The sequence below is a fragment of the Chiloscyllium plagiosum genome, chromosome 17, assembly GCF_004010195.1.
Source record: "Chiloscyllium plagiosum isolate BGI_BamShark_2017 chromosome 17, ASM401019v2, whole genome shotgun sequence".
Taxonomy (NCBI): domain Eukaryota; kingdom Metazoa; phylum Chordata; class Chondrichthyes; order Orectolobiformes; family Hemiscylliidae; genus Chiloscyllium; species Chiloscyllium plagiosum.
The window spans coordinates 27,481,923-27,503,265 of record NC_057726.1 but is presented as its reverse complement, the minus strand read 5'-3'; the positions used below and the strand labels follow the sequence as shown (position 1 = coordinate 27,503,265).

Sequence of the window (21,343 nt, the reverse complement as noted above, 5' to 3'; positions counted from 1 at the left end):
TGTAAATAGTTGTGGTCCCAGCACCGATTCCTGCAGCAGCACACTTGTTACAGTTTGTCAACCTGAAAACAATTTATTTATCCAGATTCTGTTTCCTGTTGGTGCCAGTCCTCTTTCATTGCTTAAAAATCAGCCCCATGAGATCTTATGTTGGTCAGTAACCTTTGATGTGATATTGTATTGAATACCTTTTGGAATGTACTCAAACATGAAATCTTCTATTCTAGGTATTACTTGTGATATGCTTCCCAATTCAGATACATACTTTGTTAGCAGACAATACCAACATCTAGTAGTGCCAAACTAAGCATTTTGCATGAGTGAAAAACAGCAAGCCAGTGCATGCAAGAGACCGTTCCCAGCAAGATGGAGTACGCTGAGCAAGTGCCTTCGGAATTATGTTGCAAGGGATTCTATTAGTGTGTTGGTGTGCCCCTGCACACTTCACATTGCTTTTTCTGGACAGTGTCTCTTGGTACACAAAAAATCTTTATTTTTAAACTGAATCTTTACCAGCCCCAGGAAACAGCTTTTTTAGTTGTAGCATTCATCTCTTCCCCATGAAGCATGCCTTCCTGTATCCTAATGGGACACTGAGGAGAGGAATCCACTGTATCTGGCATGCCACAACAAATCCTAAAGTCTCAAGTGAAAGGCATGAGTCAACGTAATACATTTATAACATTAAGGACTGCACAGAACAACAAGATTGTGCCTCTGAGAAATTTCACTAACCTTTTAATTCCACGCCCATTTCAGTCAGCAGGCAAGCTGGCAAGTCTGATTCAACTGTGTTGATGCATCACTGACAATTTGGAGCACTAACAGTTCAGAGTTTCCCTACATGACTAGTCATCTTTTCCCTGGACATGGCAGAGAAGGAAAGGTTTGCCTTTGTGGATAAAGAGCTGGATGGCTGGTTGACAGAGTCGTACAGAGGAGGTATGACCTCTTCCTCTTTGACCAGAGCAAGCCATGCCTTCAGACCCTGCCAGACATGTTCAAAGTCACCACCAGGGTCAGTGCAGTCTCCACAGTCCAGCGAAATGACCAGTTGTGTTGACCTTCTCTGTTCTACCAGGGTAATTGTCGCCATCTTCTCTCTGCTGCCTCACACTTATTTTAATTCTACTACTCCATGGACCTCTCATAAAGGTTCACAATCTACCACTGTCATTGTTGTATATAACATCTTGCCTCACCTACCTGCCCCCAATACCCTGACCTCCCACACTACCACTGCAGAGATCTTGCAGGGCTATCTACTCACTCACTCAGGTGACCTCACCATCTTACCTTCACCTGCATGGCACTAACTGGTGTGTCATTACTTCCATTATACTCAATCACACACTTTGTTCCATTCCATGAGAAACAGTCCAAAATAGGGAAGAAAGGGCCCAGACGAGGTGTGGGTGCCTTACATTAAACTCTTCATACCCCCATGAGGAAAGGATCTTGGCCCTTGAAGACCAAACTACTACTGCAGGAATACCAAGATATCCATGTCCCATCAACTGAGTAAGTGCCTTTCTGCATTCTAATGCAGTCCTTACATTAACACCCCAATCAGTGTCTTTCATTGCACATGAATTCCATAGATCCACCCATGTCTGGCTGAAGAAGTTTTTCCTTATCTCCATTCTAAAATGTTTTCTCTTTACTCTAAGGTGGTGCCCTTGGGTCTTAGTCCCTTCTACCAATGGCAACATCTTCACAACATCCACTCTGTCCAGGCCATTATGTTTCAATTAGATACTCCCTCATCTCTCTAGGCTCCATTAATTATAGACTCAGAGCCCTCAAACGTTCCTCATATGTTAAGCTTTTCATTCATGGGACCATTCTCTGAATACACTCCAGGGCCAGTACATCCTTCCTGAGATATGGGGCCCAGAACTGCACACAATACTCCAAATGTTGCCTGACCAGAAGTACATCCTTGCTTTTGTACTCAAGTCGTCTCAAAATAAATGTCATCATTGCATTTGCCTTCCTAACTACTGACTCAACCTACAAGTTTACCTTGAGACAATCCTGGACTAGAACTCCCAAGTCTCTTTGCACTTCAGTCTTCTAAGTTTTCTCCCCATTTAGAAAATAGCCCATGCCTCTATTCTTTCTACCAAAGTGCATGACCTCACACTTTCCCACGTTGAACTCCATCTGCCACTTCTTTGCCCACTCTCCTAACCTGTCTAAATCCTTCTGCAGCTTCCCCACCTCCTCAATGCTACCTATCCCTCTACCTATGTTTGTATCATCTGCAAACTTAGCCAGAATGCCCTCAGTTCTTTCATCTAGATCATTAACAAATAAAGTGAAAAGTTGTGGTCCCAACACTGAGCCTTGTGGAACACAACTTGTCACCGGCTGCCATCCTGAGAAAGACCATTTTATCGCTGTTCTCTGCCAAACAGCAAAGCTTCTATCCATGCTAGGTCCTTGCTTTTAACACTATGGACCCTTACCTTACTCAGTAGCCTTCTGTGCAACACCTTGTCAAAGGTATTCTTGAAGTCCAGATAGATAACATTCATTGGCTCTCCTTGGTCTAACAAGCTCATTATTTCCCCAAAGACTTCTAGCAGATTTGTCAGACATGATCTCCTCTTGATGAAACCATGCTGGCTTTGACCTCTTTTACCATATACTTCCAAGTATTCAGAAATCTCATCCTTCACAACAGATTCCAGAATCTTGCTCAAGACCAAGGTTAGGCTAATCGGTCTGTAATTTTCCATCTTTTGCCTTACTCCCTTTTTAAACAGGGGCGTCATGTTAGTGATTTTCCAATCCTCTGAGACACTCCCTAATTCGAGCGATTCTTGAAAATCACCACTATTGCCTCCACTATCTCTTCAGCCTTCTCCTTTAGAACTCTGGGGTGTTGTCTGTTTGGTCCAGATCATTTATCCACCTTCAGGTCATTCAGTTTTTCTAGCACCTTCTCCTTGGTGACGGCCACCATATTCAGCTCTGTCCCTCACTCTCTTGAATTTTTGGGATATACTGGTGAAGACTAAACAAAGTAATTATTCAGTTCCTTGGCCATTTCCTTGCTCGCCACTACTATCACTTCAGTGCCATTTTACAGTGGTCCAATGTCCACTTTTGCCTCTATTTTGCCCTTTATATATATAAAGAAACGCTTACAGTCTTCTCTTATATTACTGGTTAGCTTTCCCTCATATTTAATCTTTTCCCTCCTTATTTCTTTTTTTGTTTCCCTCTGTTGTTTTTTGTAAGCTTTCCCATCCTCTGGTTTCCTACTGCCCTTCACCACATTATATGCTTTCTCTGTTAAGGCTCCTGCATCATTCCTTCTGCTATCCTTGGTTTCCAGTTTCCCAACTGATCCTGACCCTTCAGAAGTCACTGCTACTAAACAGAGGGAGAGCGCAGTGGCTAAGTGATTAGAACTACTGCATCACAGTGCTAGAGACCTGGGTTAGATTCTAAACTTGGATGTCTGTCTGTGTGGAGTTTGCATGTTCTCTCCCTGTGTGCGTGGCTTTCTGCCAGAGGCTGCAGTTTCCTCCCATAGTCCAAAGATATACAGGTTAGGTGGACTGTCCATATCAAATTGTCCTAGTGTCAAGGGATGTGTAGGCTAAGTGGATTAGCAAAAGTAAATGTGGATTAGCCATAGTAAATGTGGGGTTATGAGGGTAGGGTGGGAGGCAGGGTCTGGGTGGGATGCTCTTTGAGAGTTGCTGAATGGCCTCTTTCTGCACTGTAGGGATTTAATGATTCTAAATTATCAATCTGCTGCTCCAGCTTTCAGTGCTTGTTGAGCAGAAATTTCTTCCCATTAGATATTGGGAAGAATGAAATCATTGTATTCAGTCCCCATCCAAATTCCTTTTTTGAGCTAATGACTTTAACCCTCTCCCTGGCAACATGCTAAAATTAACTTAATCTGCTCACAACCTTCATCATATTTGACCTGAAGATGAGCTTCTGACTTTGTAATGATCAGTTAAAACAGCCTATTTCTACCTCTGCAAGCTAACTCGGTTACGATCATTGTAAAACACCATAAGGTTTACAGAAATAAAAAAGAAAGCTTGCTGTCCTCACCTGGTCGGGCCCAGCATTAGGAAGCCTCCCTTAAAGGATGCTAGTCCCATTCCAGTTGAAGTGCAACTCATCTGTCTTGAATAGGTCCCACTAATCCAAAGGTCCCTCCTACACCATCTCGCTAGCTATGTACTCATCAGGACTAACCTTCTATCTCTGTACTCATGAACATGTGGCATCTGAAGTAATCCAGAGATTAACTCTTTTGGGTTTTTTTTTTAAAACCTATTTATTAACTCCCTAAATTCTGCTTGCAGGTGCTCATCTCTTTTTCTACATATGTCATTGTGGTGCATACTGTTACCCAATGTTTTTCCTCCTCCTTCACAATGCCCTGCAGCCAGTTTGTGGCATCTCTGATCCTGGCACCAAGGAGGGCAACATACCATCCTGAAGTCTCTTTTGCAACCACAGAAATGCCTGTTTGTTCCCCTTACAATGAAATCTCCTATCACTATAACCCAGTAGTTCTTCTTTCTCCCCTCTTGTGCAGCAGAGCCATCAATAGTGTCATGGAGTTGGGTCCCACTGCTTTCACCAGCACAGTCATTCCCCACCGCGCCCCCCCCCCCCCCAACACACCCCACCTCCGCAATACTAACCAAAATAGTAAAGCCATTAGAAAAGGGAATGGCCAGAGGACTACTGCACTCCCTGCCTTCCTTGACTCTGCCTGAAGGTCTCCCATGCCCTGTCAGTTCAGCCTTCACCTGTGAAGTGATCACTTCACTAACCATACGATCCATGAAATACTCAGCATCGCATATGCTCCACAGTAAATTCACGTGCAGTTCCAGATTCTAAATAGTTATCCAGTAGCTGCACCTGGACACCACTTCCTGCACATGCAACTGCCAGGGACAACTGAAGCTTCACTTAGCACATTGCACAGGAAGAGCATACCACAGGTACAAACTCTCCTGCCATGACTTTCCTTAAGCCCTTTAGTTACTACCTTCTTTTTAAAAAAAAATTACACTTACCTAATAATATTATAAAATTACTCCCCTTGGACTAACTTTACTACATTGGTCCTGACTTTCATTTAGATTAGATTAGATTTCACAGTGTGAAAACAGGCCCTTCGGCCTAACAAGTCCACACCGACCCTCCGAAGAGTAACCCACCCAGACCCATTACCCTCTGACTAATGCACCTAACACTATGGGCAATTTAGCATGGCCAATTCACCTGGCCTGCACATCTTTGGACTGTGGGACGAAACCAGAGCACCTGGAGGAAACCCACACAGCCACGGGGAGAATGTACAAACTACCCACAGACAGTCACCCGAGGCTGGAATCGAACCTGAGACCCTGATGCTGTGAGGCAGCAGTGCTAACCACTGAGCACCGTGCCATCCTTTTTTAAACGCAGCAACGCTTAACACACTGAAGTGCCATCGGCGACTCACACAAATGGTGGCCGTAAGATTTACTCTTAAAGTAAAACAAAGGACTGAGGATGCTGGAGGTCTGAAACAAAAACAGAAATTGCTGGTGAAATTCAGAAGGTGTGGCAGCATCTGTGGGGAGAAAGCAGAGTTAATGTTTCGAGTTTGATGATTCTTCATCAGAATTTTGTTGAGAATCCTGTTGCTGCTTTCCACTCTCTGCTAAGCTGAAGTTAGGGAAGAAAAACTGCCATCCTTATTTGGTCTAGCCTATATATGACCCCGACCCCAACCCTTTTAAGTGTGTATAAACTCTTAACTGCCCTCTAAAATGGCCTGGCAAGCCATTCAGTAATATCAATTTGGGGCAACATGGTGGCTCAGTGGTCAGCACTGCTGCCTCACAACACCAGAGACTGGGTTCAATTCCAACATCGAGCAACTATCTATGTAGAGATTGCACATTTGCTCCGTGACTGCGTGGCATTCCTCTGGGTGCTCCGATTTATTTTCACAGTCCAAGGATGTGCTGGTTAGGTGGATTCACCACAGGAAATGCAGGGTACAGGGATAGGGTAGTGGGGGTGGGTCTGGGTGGAATTTTCTTTGGAGGGTCAGTATGGACTCAATTAGCCAAATGGCCTGCTTCCACACTGTAGGAATTCTACAAATCTAACCAATATAATGTCTCAAAAAGGAAATAAAACTGAACATGGCCTTGTGTGTGGGAAATCGTGATTCAATAACCTAATTGAGTTTTTGAAGAAATAACAAAGAGGATTGATGAGGGCAGAGCGATGGCCTATATGGACTTCAGTAAAGCGTATGGCAAGGCTCCTCATAGCAGACTGGTTGGAAAGGTTAGATCACAGGAAATAAAAGGGAGAACAAAACTGCCTCGAAGGTAGAAGACAGAGTGTGGTGCTGGAGGGTTGCTTTTTACACTGAAGGCCTGTGATCAGCAGTATGCCACTAGATTCGATGCTGGGTCCACTGCTTTTCATCATTTATACAAATTATTTAGATGTCAACATAGGAGGTATGGTTAGTAAGTTTGCCGGTGACACCAGAATTGGAGGTGTAGTGAACAGCGAAGTAGGCTACCTCAGAGTCAATAGGATCTTGATCAGATGGGCCAATGGGCCAAGCAGTGGCAGATGGAGTTTAATTTAGATAAATGTGAGATGCTGCATTTTGGAAAGGCAAATCAGGGCAGGACTTATACACTTAATGGTAAAGTCCTGGGAGTGTTATTGAACAAAGAGACCTTGGAGTGCAGTTTCATTGTTCCTTGAAAGTGCAGTCTCAGGTAGATAAGATGATGAAGAAGGCGTTTGGTATGCTTGCCTTTATTGGTCAGAGCATTGAGTATAGGAGTTGAGACATCATGTTGCAGATGTACAGGGTTGCAGATGTACAGGACATTGGTTAGGCAAGTTTTGGAATTCTGCTTGCAATTCTGTCTCCCTGCTATAGAAAGGATGTTGTGAAACTTGAAAGGGTTTAGAAAAGATTTACAAGGATGTTGTTAGGGTTGGGGGGGGGGGGGCGTTTGAGCTATAGGAAGAGGCTGAATAGGCTGGGACTATTTTGTCAGGAGCATCAAAGGCTGAGGGGTGACCTTACAGAATCATGAGGGGCATGAATAGGGTAAATAGATTAGATTAGATTCCCTACAGTATGGAAATGGGTCCTTCGGCCCAACAAGTCCACACCGACCTTCCGAAGAGTAACCCAACCAGACCCATTCCCTGTATTTACCCCTGACTAATGCACCTAACACTATGGGCAATTTACCATGGCCAATTCACCTGATCTGCACATCTTTGGATTGTGGGAGGAAACCCACGTAGACACAGGGAGAATGTGCAAACTCCACACAGTCGCCTGAGGCAGGAATTGAACCTGGGACCCTGGTGCTGTGAGGCAGCAGTGCTAACCACTGAGCCAATAGACAGGGTCTTTTTCCTGGCTTGGGAATGTCCAAAACCAGAGGGCATAAGATAAGGGGGAAAGGTTTAAAAGGGATCTAAGGGGCGCATGTATGGAATGAGCTGCCAGAGGGAGTGGTGGAGGCTGGTACAATTACAACATTTAAAAGGCATTTGGATGGGTATATGATTAGGTTTAGAGGGATATGAGCAAAATGCTGGCAAATGGGACTAGATTTATTTAGGATACCTAGTTGCCATCGACAGGTTGGACCAAAGGGTCTGTTTCTATACATCTCTATGACTCCCTAGTATCAACTGGAGGCTTGGGACTCGGATAATGAGGGGGGGAGGGAAAATAAAGAAGTTGTTGAAATCCACATGTATCCCGTGTGCTATATATCTCTATGACTACCTAGTTTCAACTAAGTCACTGGAAATGATATTGAAAAACACTGGAGATCAGTAGGCATCCGAGGAACAGGAGAATCTCGGAAATGACCCGCAAGAATGTGTCCTGTCTCCCTGATGTAGAGGAGACCAATATCAACTGCATCTGGTGTGGTCTCCTCTACATCTACACCTTCTTGCAGATCGTTTCAGAGAACATTTCTGGGACACTCGCACCCACCAACCCGTGGCTGAACACTTCAACTCCCCCTCCCACTCCTCCACCGCCAAACCATTACCACCCGATGCCTGGTGGAAGACCGCCTCATATTCTGCGTTGGGACTCTGCAACCACACGGGGTAAATGTGGATTTCAACAGTTCTCCCATTTCCTCTCACCCCCACATTATCCCAGTCCCAAGCCTCCAAGTCGGCACCGCTCTCCGGACCGGTCCATCACACCCCCCTCTGACCTATCACCCTCTTCCTCACCTTCATCCACCTACACTTTTCCAGCTACCTTCCACCCAACCCCAACCCCTCCCATTTATCTCTCAGCCCCAACCCACAAGCCTCATTCCTGATGAAAGGCTTCCATCTGAAACGTAGATTCTCCTGCTCCTCAGGATGCTGCCTGACCTGCTGTGCTTTTCCAGCACTACACCCTCGACTCTGATCTCCAGCATCTGTAGTCCTCACTTTCTCGTTTTGGAAAACACTGTCTTGCCAACTCGGCTAAGCTCCACTTACCAATATCTGGGAAGTAATCCTAGGAGTCTTCAACATTGTCTCTGGACCCCAAGAAGTCTCATGGCATCAGATCAAATGTAGGTAAGGACATTTCTTGGTGAATGCTATATACTGTCATTGTTTGGCTGATGAACCAGTATTCCTCCATGTTGATAACCACTTGAAGGAAGTATTGATGGTGGCAAGGGTGCAGAATTCAGTCTTAGGGACTTCAAGAGTGGCTCAGTAGCACAATTATTGATCAAGCTGATTGAGTCCTAATGGGCATTGCTGCTAGACTGGGTGAATCTTTTCTTTTTATTCATTTGTGGAATGTGAGCATCATTGGCCATTCAGAATTTATTGCCCATCCCTAGAAGCCCTTGAGAAGGTAGAGGTGAGTTGCCTTCTTGAACTGCTGCAGTCCACCTGCTATGGGTGAACCCAAGTGAATTCCAGCCAGAGTGAAGGAATTGAAAAATGTGGTGCTGGAAAAACACAGCAGGCCAGGCAGCATCCGAGGAGCAGGAGAATCTCCTGCTCCTCAGATGCTGCCTGGTCTGCTGTGTTTTTCCAGCACCACATTTTTCAACTCTGGTCTCCAGCATCTGCAATCCTCACTTTCTCAATAGTGAAGGAATGTCAATCTTTTTCCAAGTCAGGATGGTGAGTCATGGCGTTTGGTAAGGGAACCAAGAGGGGAAAAAAAAATACACGATTTCATCCCCAAAAATCTATGTACCACAGATGTACAATATATGATCTATGACAGTATCAGTAAAGGTAACCACCGCTCAATCCTTGTGGAGATGAAATCCCATCTTCACATTAAAGATACTCTATCACCTTCAAACAGATCACAAAATTCAAGATTGGGCATCCATGAGGCACTGTGATACAACAGCAGAATTGCGCTCCAACACAATCTGCAGCTACATGTCTTGCCACATTCCCCACTGTGGTGAAACGGTTAAAAATTATGTCCCAATACATGTGTGAATCTAACCGGAATGGAGGTGTTGCTTAGTCCCGTGTGAATCTTATTACACACCTCCCCGTGTGAATCTTCTTATCTGTATGTAACCAGAATGGAATGTGTTTTTTAGCCTTGCTCTGCTGTTCACATGAATGTTTATATCTGGAAAAGAGTATATCAGCTGGAAAAGTCTCCAGTTCGGTGAGTCTGCTCCGGGGTTACGTTTAACCGCGGAGCGTGGGTTGTTGGCAACCGCTCTACGAGAACTGACGGCTCCCAGTTCCGGTAACATGTAGAGTGAGTATAAGCCAGACCCGTTGTAAGTATGAGACCTGGTTGTGGCGACGCTGCGGGGAATAAAATGCTCATATTCTAGCAGACTCGCCTCTTGGTCGTTTGTTCTGTGTCAGACTACTCTCCTACGAACCTGACCTTGAGAATTTTTTAAAACACCCACTCTACCATTACCAGTTAAGCATGGGGACAAACCCTGGTTCAACGAGGAGTGCCTGGAGCAGCACCAGATATATGTAAAAATGAGGTGTCAACCTAGTGAGGCAACAAAAAGAGGACAACTTTCATCACAAGTAACTTAAACAGAAAATGATAAACAGGGCTAAGCAATTCAACAACCAACAGATCAGATCTAAGTCAAGAGTGTGGTGCTGGAAAAGCACAGCCTGTCAGGCAGCATCTGAGGAGCAAGACATCCAGCTCTGAATAATGCTGGACAATTAAACAACTCGGCGGAGAAAAAGGCTTGACAAATACTCCCATCCTTCCTGAGGGACAGCCAGCACATCTGCAAAAGACAGGCTGAAGCATTTGCTCCAAAAACATCATACCAACCAGGACAAAAACAGTCCACTTGATCAGCATCATATCCACAAACATTCTGTCCTTCCAGCACTGTCACTCAGTAACAGCAGTATGTACCACCTCCAGCAGTAATTCACTAAGGTCAAATTCACCAGGTCCTTAGCACCTTCCAAACTCAACTACTACCATCTAAAAATGTAAGGGCAGCAGATACAATGGAACAGCACCAGATAAATGTTCCCCTACAAGCCAATTACCATCCCGATTTGGCAACATATCACTGTTCCATCAATATCATTAAAATCCCAAAACCATCTCCCAAACAGTAATGTGAGCCAAAAGAACTGCAGCAGTAACAAAACCAGCTCATTACCACTTTCTCAAGGGCAACTATAGTTAGGTAATAAACACTGCCCTAGCCTGTGACATCCACATTACATTAATGAATAGCCACTGAATGTTATATTCTCTCTTAGTCATTACCTGCCACTTGTATTTTTCCTTCTTTAGTCCTCAACTGAGGAGACTCTAACCTCTAATCTGCCACTTGTTTTGTGATAATGTTACATGCCACCCATTAATCCTAGTCTGCAGGTTGTCCAGCTCTTGCTGCATATGGATACAAATTATGTTAGTATTGTGCAATCATCAGTGAACATTGCACTTTTAATCCTGTGATGAGGAAAAGGTCACTCATGAAGCAGCTAGAGATGTTTGAGACGAGGACGCTAGCCCAGGAAACTCCAGTAGTGATATCCTGGGAACGAGATGTTTGGCAACCACAACTTTCTTCCAGAGACTCCATTCAGTGAGAAGTTTTTTGCCGGTTCTCATTGAACCCAGTTTTACTCAGGCTGCTTGATGCCTTACTCAGTTAAATACTGCCAGGCTTGCTGTGTTCTTCCGGTCTTCTGCTTATCTGCCTTGATATGAAAGGCAGTCAATCTCAATTCAACTCAAGTCCAATTTTTGTTCATGATTGAACCAAGATCATAATGATGTCAGGAGCTCTTGGTCTTGGCAAAATCCAAACTGAGCATTAGCGAGTAGATTGTTGCTAGCAGATTATTGCTGAGTAGATGCCACCTGATAGCAATTGTTGATAACAGTGGCTTTATTCTTCCAATATTAGTTAGAGAAAAATTCCGTTCAACGAGTACTTTATATCAGCCAAGCAGTCTGGGAATTTAGAGAGAATGGAGAGATCAAGAGAGGTAAGTAGTGGGGTAGAGGTAAGTAGCGGGGCTCAGTAAGCAAACTATCACCGTTTTCAAATATGTCACCAAGTGGCAGCATGCAGATAAAAAAAGTGAAAAATAGGAGTCTGGGAACAGAAAGTCATGCAAGTGATTTGCTGGCTACAATTAGACAGCTACAATTATAACCAGATAAGTGCAATCCCACAGCTGGATGGCCATGGAATGATGTTACTGGAGAATGGTGTGGTCAACCAGGACAGAGGATTCAGACAGTTAAAGATGGACAAGGAGAGATATTTTGCCTTTCTATATCCATCTCAATTTCACTAAACATAGCCTAGTCATACTCCCACATTCAGACATTCTGAATGCCAATTTTGAAGCTGATGATGACTTTACAATTTCAGAGAATTATTAGAACATAGAACAGTCCAGCACAGTACAGGCCCTTTGGCTCAGGATGTTGTGCCAAGCATTTATCTTAATGTAAGGTCAACCTAACCTACACACCCCTCAATTTACTGCTGTCCATGTGCTTGTCCAGCCGTCACTTAAAGTGTCCCTAATGTCTCTGACTCTACTACCACCACTGGCAGTGCATTCCACACACTAATTATTTATTTTACATTTAAGGGGGAGCTAGTGGTATAGTGGTAACCGCACTGGAGCAGAGACTCAAGCTAATGTTCTGTGGAATTACATTTAAGTCCTACCATTGGCCTTTGGTGCAGTTAAAGCTGAATTAATTAAAGTAGAATTAAATGGAGAATGTCTTTTGGTGACCATGAAACCATCACTGACTTTTCCAACAATCAATCAATTTAGCTCACTAACATTCTTTAGGAAAGGAAATCTGCCATCCTTACCTGGTATGATCTACATGTAAATTCATGCCCACAGGAATGTGTTTCACTCATAACTACCCACTGAAGAAGTCTAGCAAATTACCCAACTCAAGGTCAATAAATGCTCCCTTTGCTTGTAATGCACAGATTCAATGAAAGAATTTTACAAAGCTGTAAAACAGTTTCCTATGCAGAAACAAAACACATTCAAATTCAGACAACTTTTTATGAGCCTCTACCCATTCATGAAAAAATACCAAGCAGAACATAAAAAAGGGGAGCTAGAGTAGGTCAATCATTTATGAAGAATTTCCCTTCTCTATTCCACCTTCTAACACTTTCCACATATGTTTTAATAACCAGTTCAACACATCACTATGTTCCCAGGCCAACATCTGTCTCAGGCTTGCTGTAGTGCTCCAGCAGCTCAGTGCAAGCTCGAAGAACAGCATCTTATTTTCCACGCGGGGGACCCTGCAACCTTCAGGACTCAATATCAAAGTCAACAATTTTAGAGCCTGAGCACCTTCTCAAATCAGATTGTAAATTTCCTGATGAATGGTTTTTGCCCAAAAACATCGATTTCCTGCTCCTCGGATGCTGCCTGACCTGCTGTGCTTTTCCAGCACCACATTCTCAACTCTAATCTCCAGCATATGCAGTCCTCACACGCCCAGAAACTTTAGCCACCCTGCCACATATCAAAGACACCTCAGAGATGACAACCAGACTACTCCAGCCCCTAGGCACCATAGTAGCCCACAAATCTATCACCACATTGAGACAGCTCCCGATGAATTTAAAGAACCCCATGCCAACAATCAGCAGAACAAAATCATATACAAAATACCCTGCAAGGACTACAACAAACATTACATTGGGCAAATGGGCAGGAAACTAGCCATCAGGATACATGAGCACCAACTAGCTACCAAAAGACATGACCAACTAGCTACCAAAAGACATGACCAACTATCACTGGTATCCAGACACACAGATGAAGAGGGACACCCGTTCGTCTGGGACAATACATCCATCCTGGGACAGACTAAACAAAGACACGCACGGGAATTCCTAGAGGCCTGGCATTCAAACCAGAACTCCATTAACAAACATATAGATTTGGTTCCCATTCACCAACCTCTCAGACCGGAAATGATATCACCTACCACAACAAACCGAGACAGATAAATAGCAAGCAGGACAGAACACCAACACTTTACCGAAGGCTCACTAATGATGTTACCTAGCCTGGTGACGAAACGTCTGAGAAACATCTACCGGCTCAGCGAACAAATTTACAACCTGATCCACAACCTGAACTACAAATCTTCTCCAATGTCCTTACCCCAAACCCACACAAGACCTTGTTATCATATGAGCTGCTACCCTTTCTGATGAAGGGCTTTTGCCCGAAAAATCGATTTTCCCGCTCCTCGGATGCTGCCTGACCTGCTGTTCTTTTCCAGCACTACACTCTTGACTCTAATCTCCAGCATCTGTAGACCTCACTTTAACCCTGCTACCAGAAACAACACACTGTCAGCCACTAATGGTTCTCCCAGGCTGACCTTTAACCATTCTTTTGTCTGCCCAACTGTTTTTCCAATCAGGTGGGTCAATGGACCAAAGACAGACAGATAGCATTTAATTTAGATAAATGTGAGGTGCTGTATTTTGAAAAGGCAAATCAGAACAGGACTAATATACTTAATGGTAAGGCTCTGGGGAGTGTTACTGACCAAAGAGACTTGGAGTGCAGGTTCATAGTTTCTTGAAAGTGGAGTTGCAGGCAGATAGGATAGTGAAGAAGATGTTGGTATGCTTTCCTTTATTGGTCAGAGCATCAAATACAGGAGTTGGGAGGTCATGCTGCAGTTGTACAGGACATTGGTTAGGCCACTTTTGGAATATTGTGTCTCCCTCCTATCAGCAATATGTTGCAAAACTTCAAAGGGTTCAGAAAAGATTTACAAGGATGTTGCCAGGGTCGGACGATTTGAGCTATAGACTGGGCCTATTTTTGTTTGGAGTGTCAGAGGCTGAGGGGTGACCTTATAGAGGTTTATACATTTTTTTTAAATACACAAAGTATTTTCCCCAGGGTGGGGAGTCCAGAACAAGATAGCGTAGATTTAGGATGAGAGGGGAAAAATTTAAAAGGGACCAAAGGAGCAACTTTTTCACACAGACGGTAGTGCATGTATGGAGTGAGCTGCCAAATGAAGTGGTGGAGGCTGGTACAATTACAACATTTAAAAGACATCTGGTATATGAATTGGAAGGGTTTAGAGGAATATGGGGTAAGTGCTGGCAAATGGGACTATATTCGGTTCGGGATATCTGGTCGGCATGAACGAGTTGGACCAAAGGTCTATTTCTGTGCTGTACATTTCTATGATTATGACTCTCTTTCTCACCTCCATCTTCACTTATCATTTACTCCTTACTCTAATTTTCAGCATATATACCAATCTTTTCCAAACTACAATTAGTCCTGAAGAAGGGTCACTGGACCTGAAATGTTAACTCTGTTTCTTTGCCACAAATATTACCAGATCCGCTGAGTTTTTCTAGCAATTTCTGATTTCCAGCATCTGCAGACGTTTTTCTATCAATCCCTGTCTTCTTTCACATAACAGTGACTAACTACACTTGAGAAGTGCATAAACAGAAATTGCTGGTCTTGAAAAGTACATCATTGGCAGCAAAACATGTTGAGATCAGGTGGTAATGAAAAGTGCAATATGAACACGAGTTTTGTTTTCTTTTAAATGTAGTCAATAACTCAGCATCCACAGCCCTTAGGATATGTATCAAAGATGCAAACATTAAAACCATTGGTTGCAATATAATTTCACTTCAAATCAGTCCTAAATATTCAGTCCCTTATTCTGAGATTGTGACTTTGAATTCCAAACTTGCCAGCAAGGGGAAATCATCCTCCCTGCACTGAACGCATCTCTGAAAGATTTTTGTATATTCAAATGAGATCTCATTCATTTAAATTCTACGTAATACAACCTATTAACTATTCCTCGAGGTAAATCCGTCAACCCGGGGATCAATCTAAATCACCCTCCAAAGCAAATACATCCTTTCCTTAATAAGATCAAAATTACCACAAAATTCTCCAGTAATAGTCTCCCCAAGGTTTTATAAATTGTACTATTTCCCTCATAAACATAATACGATCACAATTTACAATTAGCTTCATGTACCCGAACCGTATAAACAACAATAAAAATTACATCACAAGGATTTCTAATTCGAGCTTTCCTAAGAAAGTACTGGACTAGGCCAATGGTCTATCACCAGATTGAATTAAATTTCTCACCATGACTCCTGTAGGCAACCAAAAGCGGCGGGATGTATGTAAGCGCCATAACTATCAACAAGAACAAGGTGGCTTTGGTGAAAATGCTTGTTTTGTAACGAATTAATGACGGATGCGAATAAATTTCGTACATGGCCATTGGTGACAGAGCTCCTGGGGAAACCGCCGCTTCGGTTCGAGTTTGGTGTCAGGTTCCCATCGCTTCCCAGGGCAACCGTCGTCAGGCCTCAGTGTGAGGCGGGGCTATCACAACTGACAGCAACATCACCCAACCACAGGACGACAGGGTCCAGCCGTCACCCAGACCCATCCAATCGGAACGGGAGAGTGAGGAGGCTCCACCCTCCCACCTCGTCCAGAGCTAAGCTTGGTCTCTCAGAATCGCATGTTGGTCAATGCTGGGGGAGGGTACGTGTCCTGGTTTTCTGAAGGAACAGTTCAGTTGAGTGATATTGCCCACTTGTTTCATGTTTTTCAGACAATGCTCTAATTCTTGCTTGAAAGCATCAATTGAAACTGTACTTTGCCATAATGGCAGTTCACACCACATTGCCATTTCAAATCACATGTAAAAGATTTTTTTCATGCCGTCAAAAGTCCTCACCTCATCAATCACTAATAATTATGATTGTCTACCTGCAAAATTCCGTGTAACTGTTTATTGGTCCTGTGGATTCTTGCATGGCTGATGAATCCAATTCTAGATTAGAGTGGTGCTGGAAAAGCACAGCAGGTCAGGCAGCATCCAAGGAGCAGGAAAATCGACGTTTCGGGCAAAAGCCCTTCTCATTCTAGAATCTGCTGTCCAACCACACAATTGGAAGTTGTTTCTGGGTGGTGGACTTGGTCCTTGGCTATGAGTTCGCTGGCATTCTTTCTTTAGTTCCTTTCCATACTTTCTCCTGATGACGGGTATTCTCAAAGAGTTGTGTTCCTTCATACAGAACCTTAGTCAGTTACTTCTAAACAAAAGTTCTTCAATGTATTGACATATATACTGCATTTCTCGGGGGAAGTCTCAGGGAGTCTTTGAAATGCTTCCTTTGCCCTCCTCTTGCTCAAGTGCCTTCATTGACCTGGGCAAAGATGATTTGCTTTAGCAGTTAAAACTCAGGCATCTTAAGCACATGGCAGTTGGTTTTGGACCATCATGGTCTTGATGCTGGTGCTATTGCTTCAAGGATGTTGATGTTAGTAGACTTGTCCTCCCAAATGATGCAGAGAATCCATCTCAAACAAAATTGATAGTACTTCTCAAGGACCTTGAGATGATGTCTATTTGTAATCCAAGTTTTGGAGCCATGTAGAAGAGCCAGAAGGATGACATAATTATACACAAGGATCTTGGTATCAGCACAGATGTCGCAGTCATCTGTGTTGAATTCTCCCATCCATGTCAACTATAGATGAGAATTAGTTTCCCAGCTAGGAGAAATGTTCTATGTTTGGGAAGATTCCTCTGTTTTTCTTAATGGACAGATGGACAAGAACTTGACTTGGGACAGATAGTAAAGGATTTGAGTTATATTCAGGGTGAGGATTAAATCAATTCTTCAGTATGCTTCCGCAAAGGCATTAAGCAAGGATTGAAGATTCTCTTCCAAGAGAGTGGATGACATTGTCAATTAGCTGAGGTTGAAAGTTTCTTGTCCAATTTGTTGACAATTTCCACACCACTGGGAATCTTGTTCTTGACAAGACGAAGAATGTCACCATTACTTCTTTTAATAATTACTTGAAATATGTGCTCTCTGGTCCTCAAACCTCTTTTTTTGTGTGATTTGATGCCATGTGGAGTTTGGATTCAAGATAGACTAATCAAAGAGAAGACAAAATCAAGAACTTGTCTTCAGGCTTAGATCTCAAAGTAACACAGTTTATTATACTTTCAAATTACATGTTGCTGTACTTGATAATCATAGATAGACCAGGCTCTGATCTTAGATAATGACTAATCTAACTTTTTTCTGTCATAAAGTCATGAAGGTCTATAGCACAGAAAAAGGCTTTCAAGTCTGCACCAGTCAGAAACAACCACCTAAGTGATCTAATCCCATTTTTCAGCACTTGGTTCATCGACTTATATGCTTTGGCATCACAAGTGTACGTCTAAACACTTCTTAAATGTTATGAGAGTTTCTGCAAAATGTTACCTCACATCCCCTCAAAACAGCCTGTCCCTTACCTTAAATCTATGTCCCTGGTCACTAAACCCTCCACCAAGGGAAAAGGGTTTTTCTTAATTGCAATTTCCCAAGTGTCCATTACTTTTGCCTTTGCTTATTAGTTCTAAAAGCTTTCCCACCACTGCAATTAAACTTCCTGATCTATGGTTGGTGAGGTTATCTTTACCCCCTTTTTTGAACAAGAACGTAGCATTTAAATGTGGGAATTAAATGTAATTTTGCTAATTTGAGATGAGACAAAATGAGTTAGATTTGTGAGTTGTGAGAAAGTTGTAAAGGCGCTTCAAGAGAATTCAGAGAGGCTAAGTTACAAGGTAAAAAGTTGGGAGATGGAATACAATGTAAGGGAATGTAATGTTATCCAGATTCATGGTTTAACCAGAAATACAGACTATTTCTGAAATGGTGAGAGGCTTAGTTGTGTTGAACTTCAAAGGGATTTCAGTGTCCTTGCTCATGAGACACTGTAAATTGATGTGCAAATACAGGAAGCAATTAAGGCAAATGATATATTGGTTCATATTACCAAAGAACTTAAGTAGAGGATTAATGATGTCTTACTACAATTATAAAGAATCTTGGTGAGAAACACACCTGGAGTACTATATGCAGTTTTTGTCTCCTGATCAACAGTGAAATATACTTTCCACAGGCAGCATCAGCAGCCCTTGTCCATCTAAGTTAAAAATCACACAACACCAGGTAATAGTCCAATAGGTTTATTTGGAAGCACTAGCGTTCACAGCACTGCTGCTGCTTCCAAATATACCTGTTGGGCTATAACCTGGTGTTGTGCGATTTTTAACTTTGTCCGCCCCAGTCCAACACCGGCTCCTCCACATCTTGTCCTTCTAAGTAGTGGAGGTCACAGGTTTGAAAGATTCTATTGAAGGACCCTTAATGAATTATTGCAGTGCATTTTGCAGTTGGTACACATTGCTGTTATTGTGCGTCAGGTGAAGGGAGTGAATGTTAAAGATACAGAGGTGACACCAATCAAGCATGCTGCTTTGTCATGGATGGGATCAGGTTTTTTGAGTGTTGTTGGAGTTGCACCTCCGGGCAAGTGAAAGTGTATTCCATCCGACTGCTGATTTGTGCCACGTAGATACTGGACAGGAATGGGAATATAGAAAATGAGTTACTTGCTACAGAATCCTAACCTCTAACCTATTCACATAACCACAGTATGTATATAGCTGGTCCAGTTCTGTTTCTGGTCAATGGTAACCCTGTGGATGTTGACAATTTTGGATTCAGTAATGATAATGCCATTAAATATTATGGGGCGATTGTTGGATTCTCTCTTTTTGAAATGGTCATCACCTGATACTTGTGTGGCATGAATATTACTTGTGTTAAATCCTTGTTGACATATTCATTTTTTTTGTTTTTGGTTTGGTTCTGTGAACTGTGAGCTGAAAGCTACGGTAATCTTTGTTTTAAAAAGAGAATAAATACACTGATATTTGTTTATGAGGCAAGAACTGAAGGTTAATTGCAGGTTGTTTCTTGTTTAAGGTGCTCCAAAGATGTTTCGACTCCAGAGAGACCTTATGCTCAAACAGATGGTAAATGTTGAATGTTGACTGGACCTCATAGGAAACAATCAATCTAGTGAAGGCAGGCCTGAGTTTGAAGTGGTTTTTGAACTGTGTTTAAGTCAGAAGAGGCCAGAGGTTTGATGGCTCCCTGGTTATCCTCTCATTATCAACTTTTAAGAATAGAATTTCAGTTGTAAGAATTAAATGAATATTCCTCGGAATCTATTGGAAGTTATGTGTATGAGTTGGTATCATCAGAAATTAAGCAAGATATAATCCTATGTGCCAGTGATGTTATGGATTGTGGAGTCTGCTTAAGTGATTTGGCTAAATTTATTTATTTTTCTTTTGGTTTATCCCTTAACCTTATCTGTTAGTCTTTGTGTGAGAGTGAGGGCTAGATTTAAAGAGGATTGAGTTTCGAGAGTAGACATTAATTAGATTACCTTGTGGTTTAACTTTGCTCTGTTAAAGCACCGCTATTATTAATTAATTTTTATATCTTTTGTTTATGCTATAAATCTTGTGTCCAAGTATTGGTTATCTAAATATGGATGGTTATTCAAAAAGGAATCGTTGGGATTAATTTTGAGAATCATGGAGTATTTTAATTTTACTGTGTTACAAATACAAGGATAAGGTGGCTGATTTGATTTGGCTGTCTGTCTTCATGTCATGACCCTTGCGACCTATCAGCCCAAGTCTCCATATTGTTCAGGTCATGTGGCATATCAACCTTGGCTGCTTTACAATCTGCAGAGTTGTGAATGGGGTTGAACATTTTGCTGATGAATGCACACATCCTCAGTTTTGACCTTACAATGGGAGGAAGGTAATCAATGAAGCAGCTGAATGTGGCTGGGCCTAGAACACTACTTGGTCAACTGCTGCCTTGATGAACTTCTGATGGCAGCATAAAATCAGCCTGCTATTCAATTGTATTATCAACCTGAGATCGGCATGAGCACAATTTTTCTTCATTTTTAATCTCTATCTCTTTCCCCTTACCTCTGATTTTCTTTTTGTTTTGTCATCACTGAGCCTCACTCTTCACACCCATGGTGATTTTCTTGCCTTAGTCACTTTACAGACTATATTTGAGATTTCAGTTTTGAAGTTTGATTCCAAAATTCCCTAACAATTAAAGTTCTAGCTCTCAACAGAAGTATTTCACCTGTCACCCTTGTAATCATTTACTTGTACTGGCTCTCAGTTAAAAAAGGACTCCGTTTAAAATTCTCATAATTGTTTACAAATCTTTCCACAGCCTGGCTTTACCTTATTGCCCCTCCTTCCAACCATACGAGATGTCTAAATACTCCTAATTCCAATTCCCATTCCCTATCTTAGTCACTCCACTTCTAATTATCTTGCCATCAATTGCCTGGAGCCTAAACATAGAATTTCCTTTAGCCTCTTCACCTCTCACCGTTACATTCCTCCTTTAAGTCATATCTTAAAAGCAACACTTTGAACAAGCTTTTGGTCATCCGGCCTGATATTTCATTACATGATGCAGTGTTATATTTTGTTTATGATGCCTTTGTGAAATATCTTGGGATGTTTTGGCTTTACAAAAGTAAAAGTTGTTGTTCATTGTTAACCTTTGGCCCATATACAACTCCAATACCACAGATTGAGATTTAATTGTCTTGAGCACTGGCCGAGGAGGGCACTCGTACTAAGAAGGTGGACTACTGAGGTTCAAGAATTTCACCACTAATTTGGAGCAACTGAGGACAATGTCAACTCCAGCACTGCACACAAGAGGTGGTTGACAAAGTGTACCCTGCCAGTTGTATTGCTTACATTTTCGCTCAATCTGGAACCCATGTCAAAAAAAAATAAATATAGAAAATGTTTCCTTTTTAAAATTATAAATGCTGTAATCTGATGGCTGAACTAACCTTT

The 21,343-nt window shown here is 42.4% G+C and overlaps 1 protein-coding gene across 3 annotated transcripts in view; it reads right to left on the bottom strand.

Moving 5' to 3' along the window:
- tmem231 (transmembrane protein 231) overlaps window positions 1-15,938 on the bottom strand; it is a 50,805-nt gene extending 34,867 nt beyond the window's left edge. For all 3 annotated transcript variants that reach the window (XR_006314096.1, XM_043706719.1, XM_043706720.1), the window contains exon 1: window positions 15,703-15,938. Coding sequence is in view for 2 of the 3 variants with exons in the window: in XM_043706719.1 (XP_043562654.1) it covers window positions 15,703-15,841 (139 nt within the window). In the remaining variant the exon portion in view is untranslated. The remainder of the gene's footprint in view (window positions 1-15,702) is intronic.
- Between the last annotated feature and the right edge of the window lie 5,405 nt (window positions 15,939-21,343).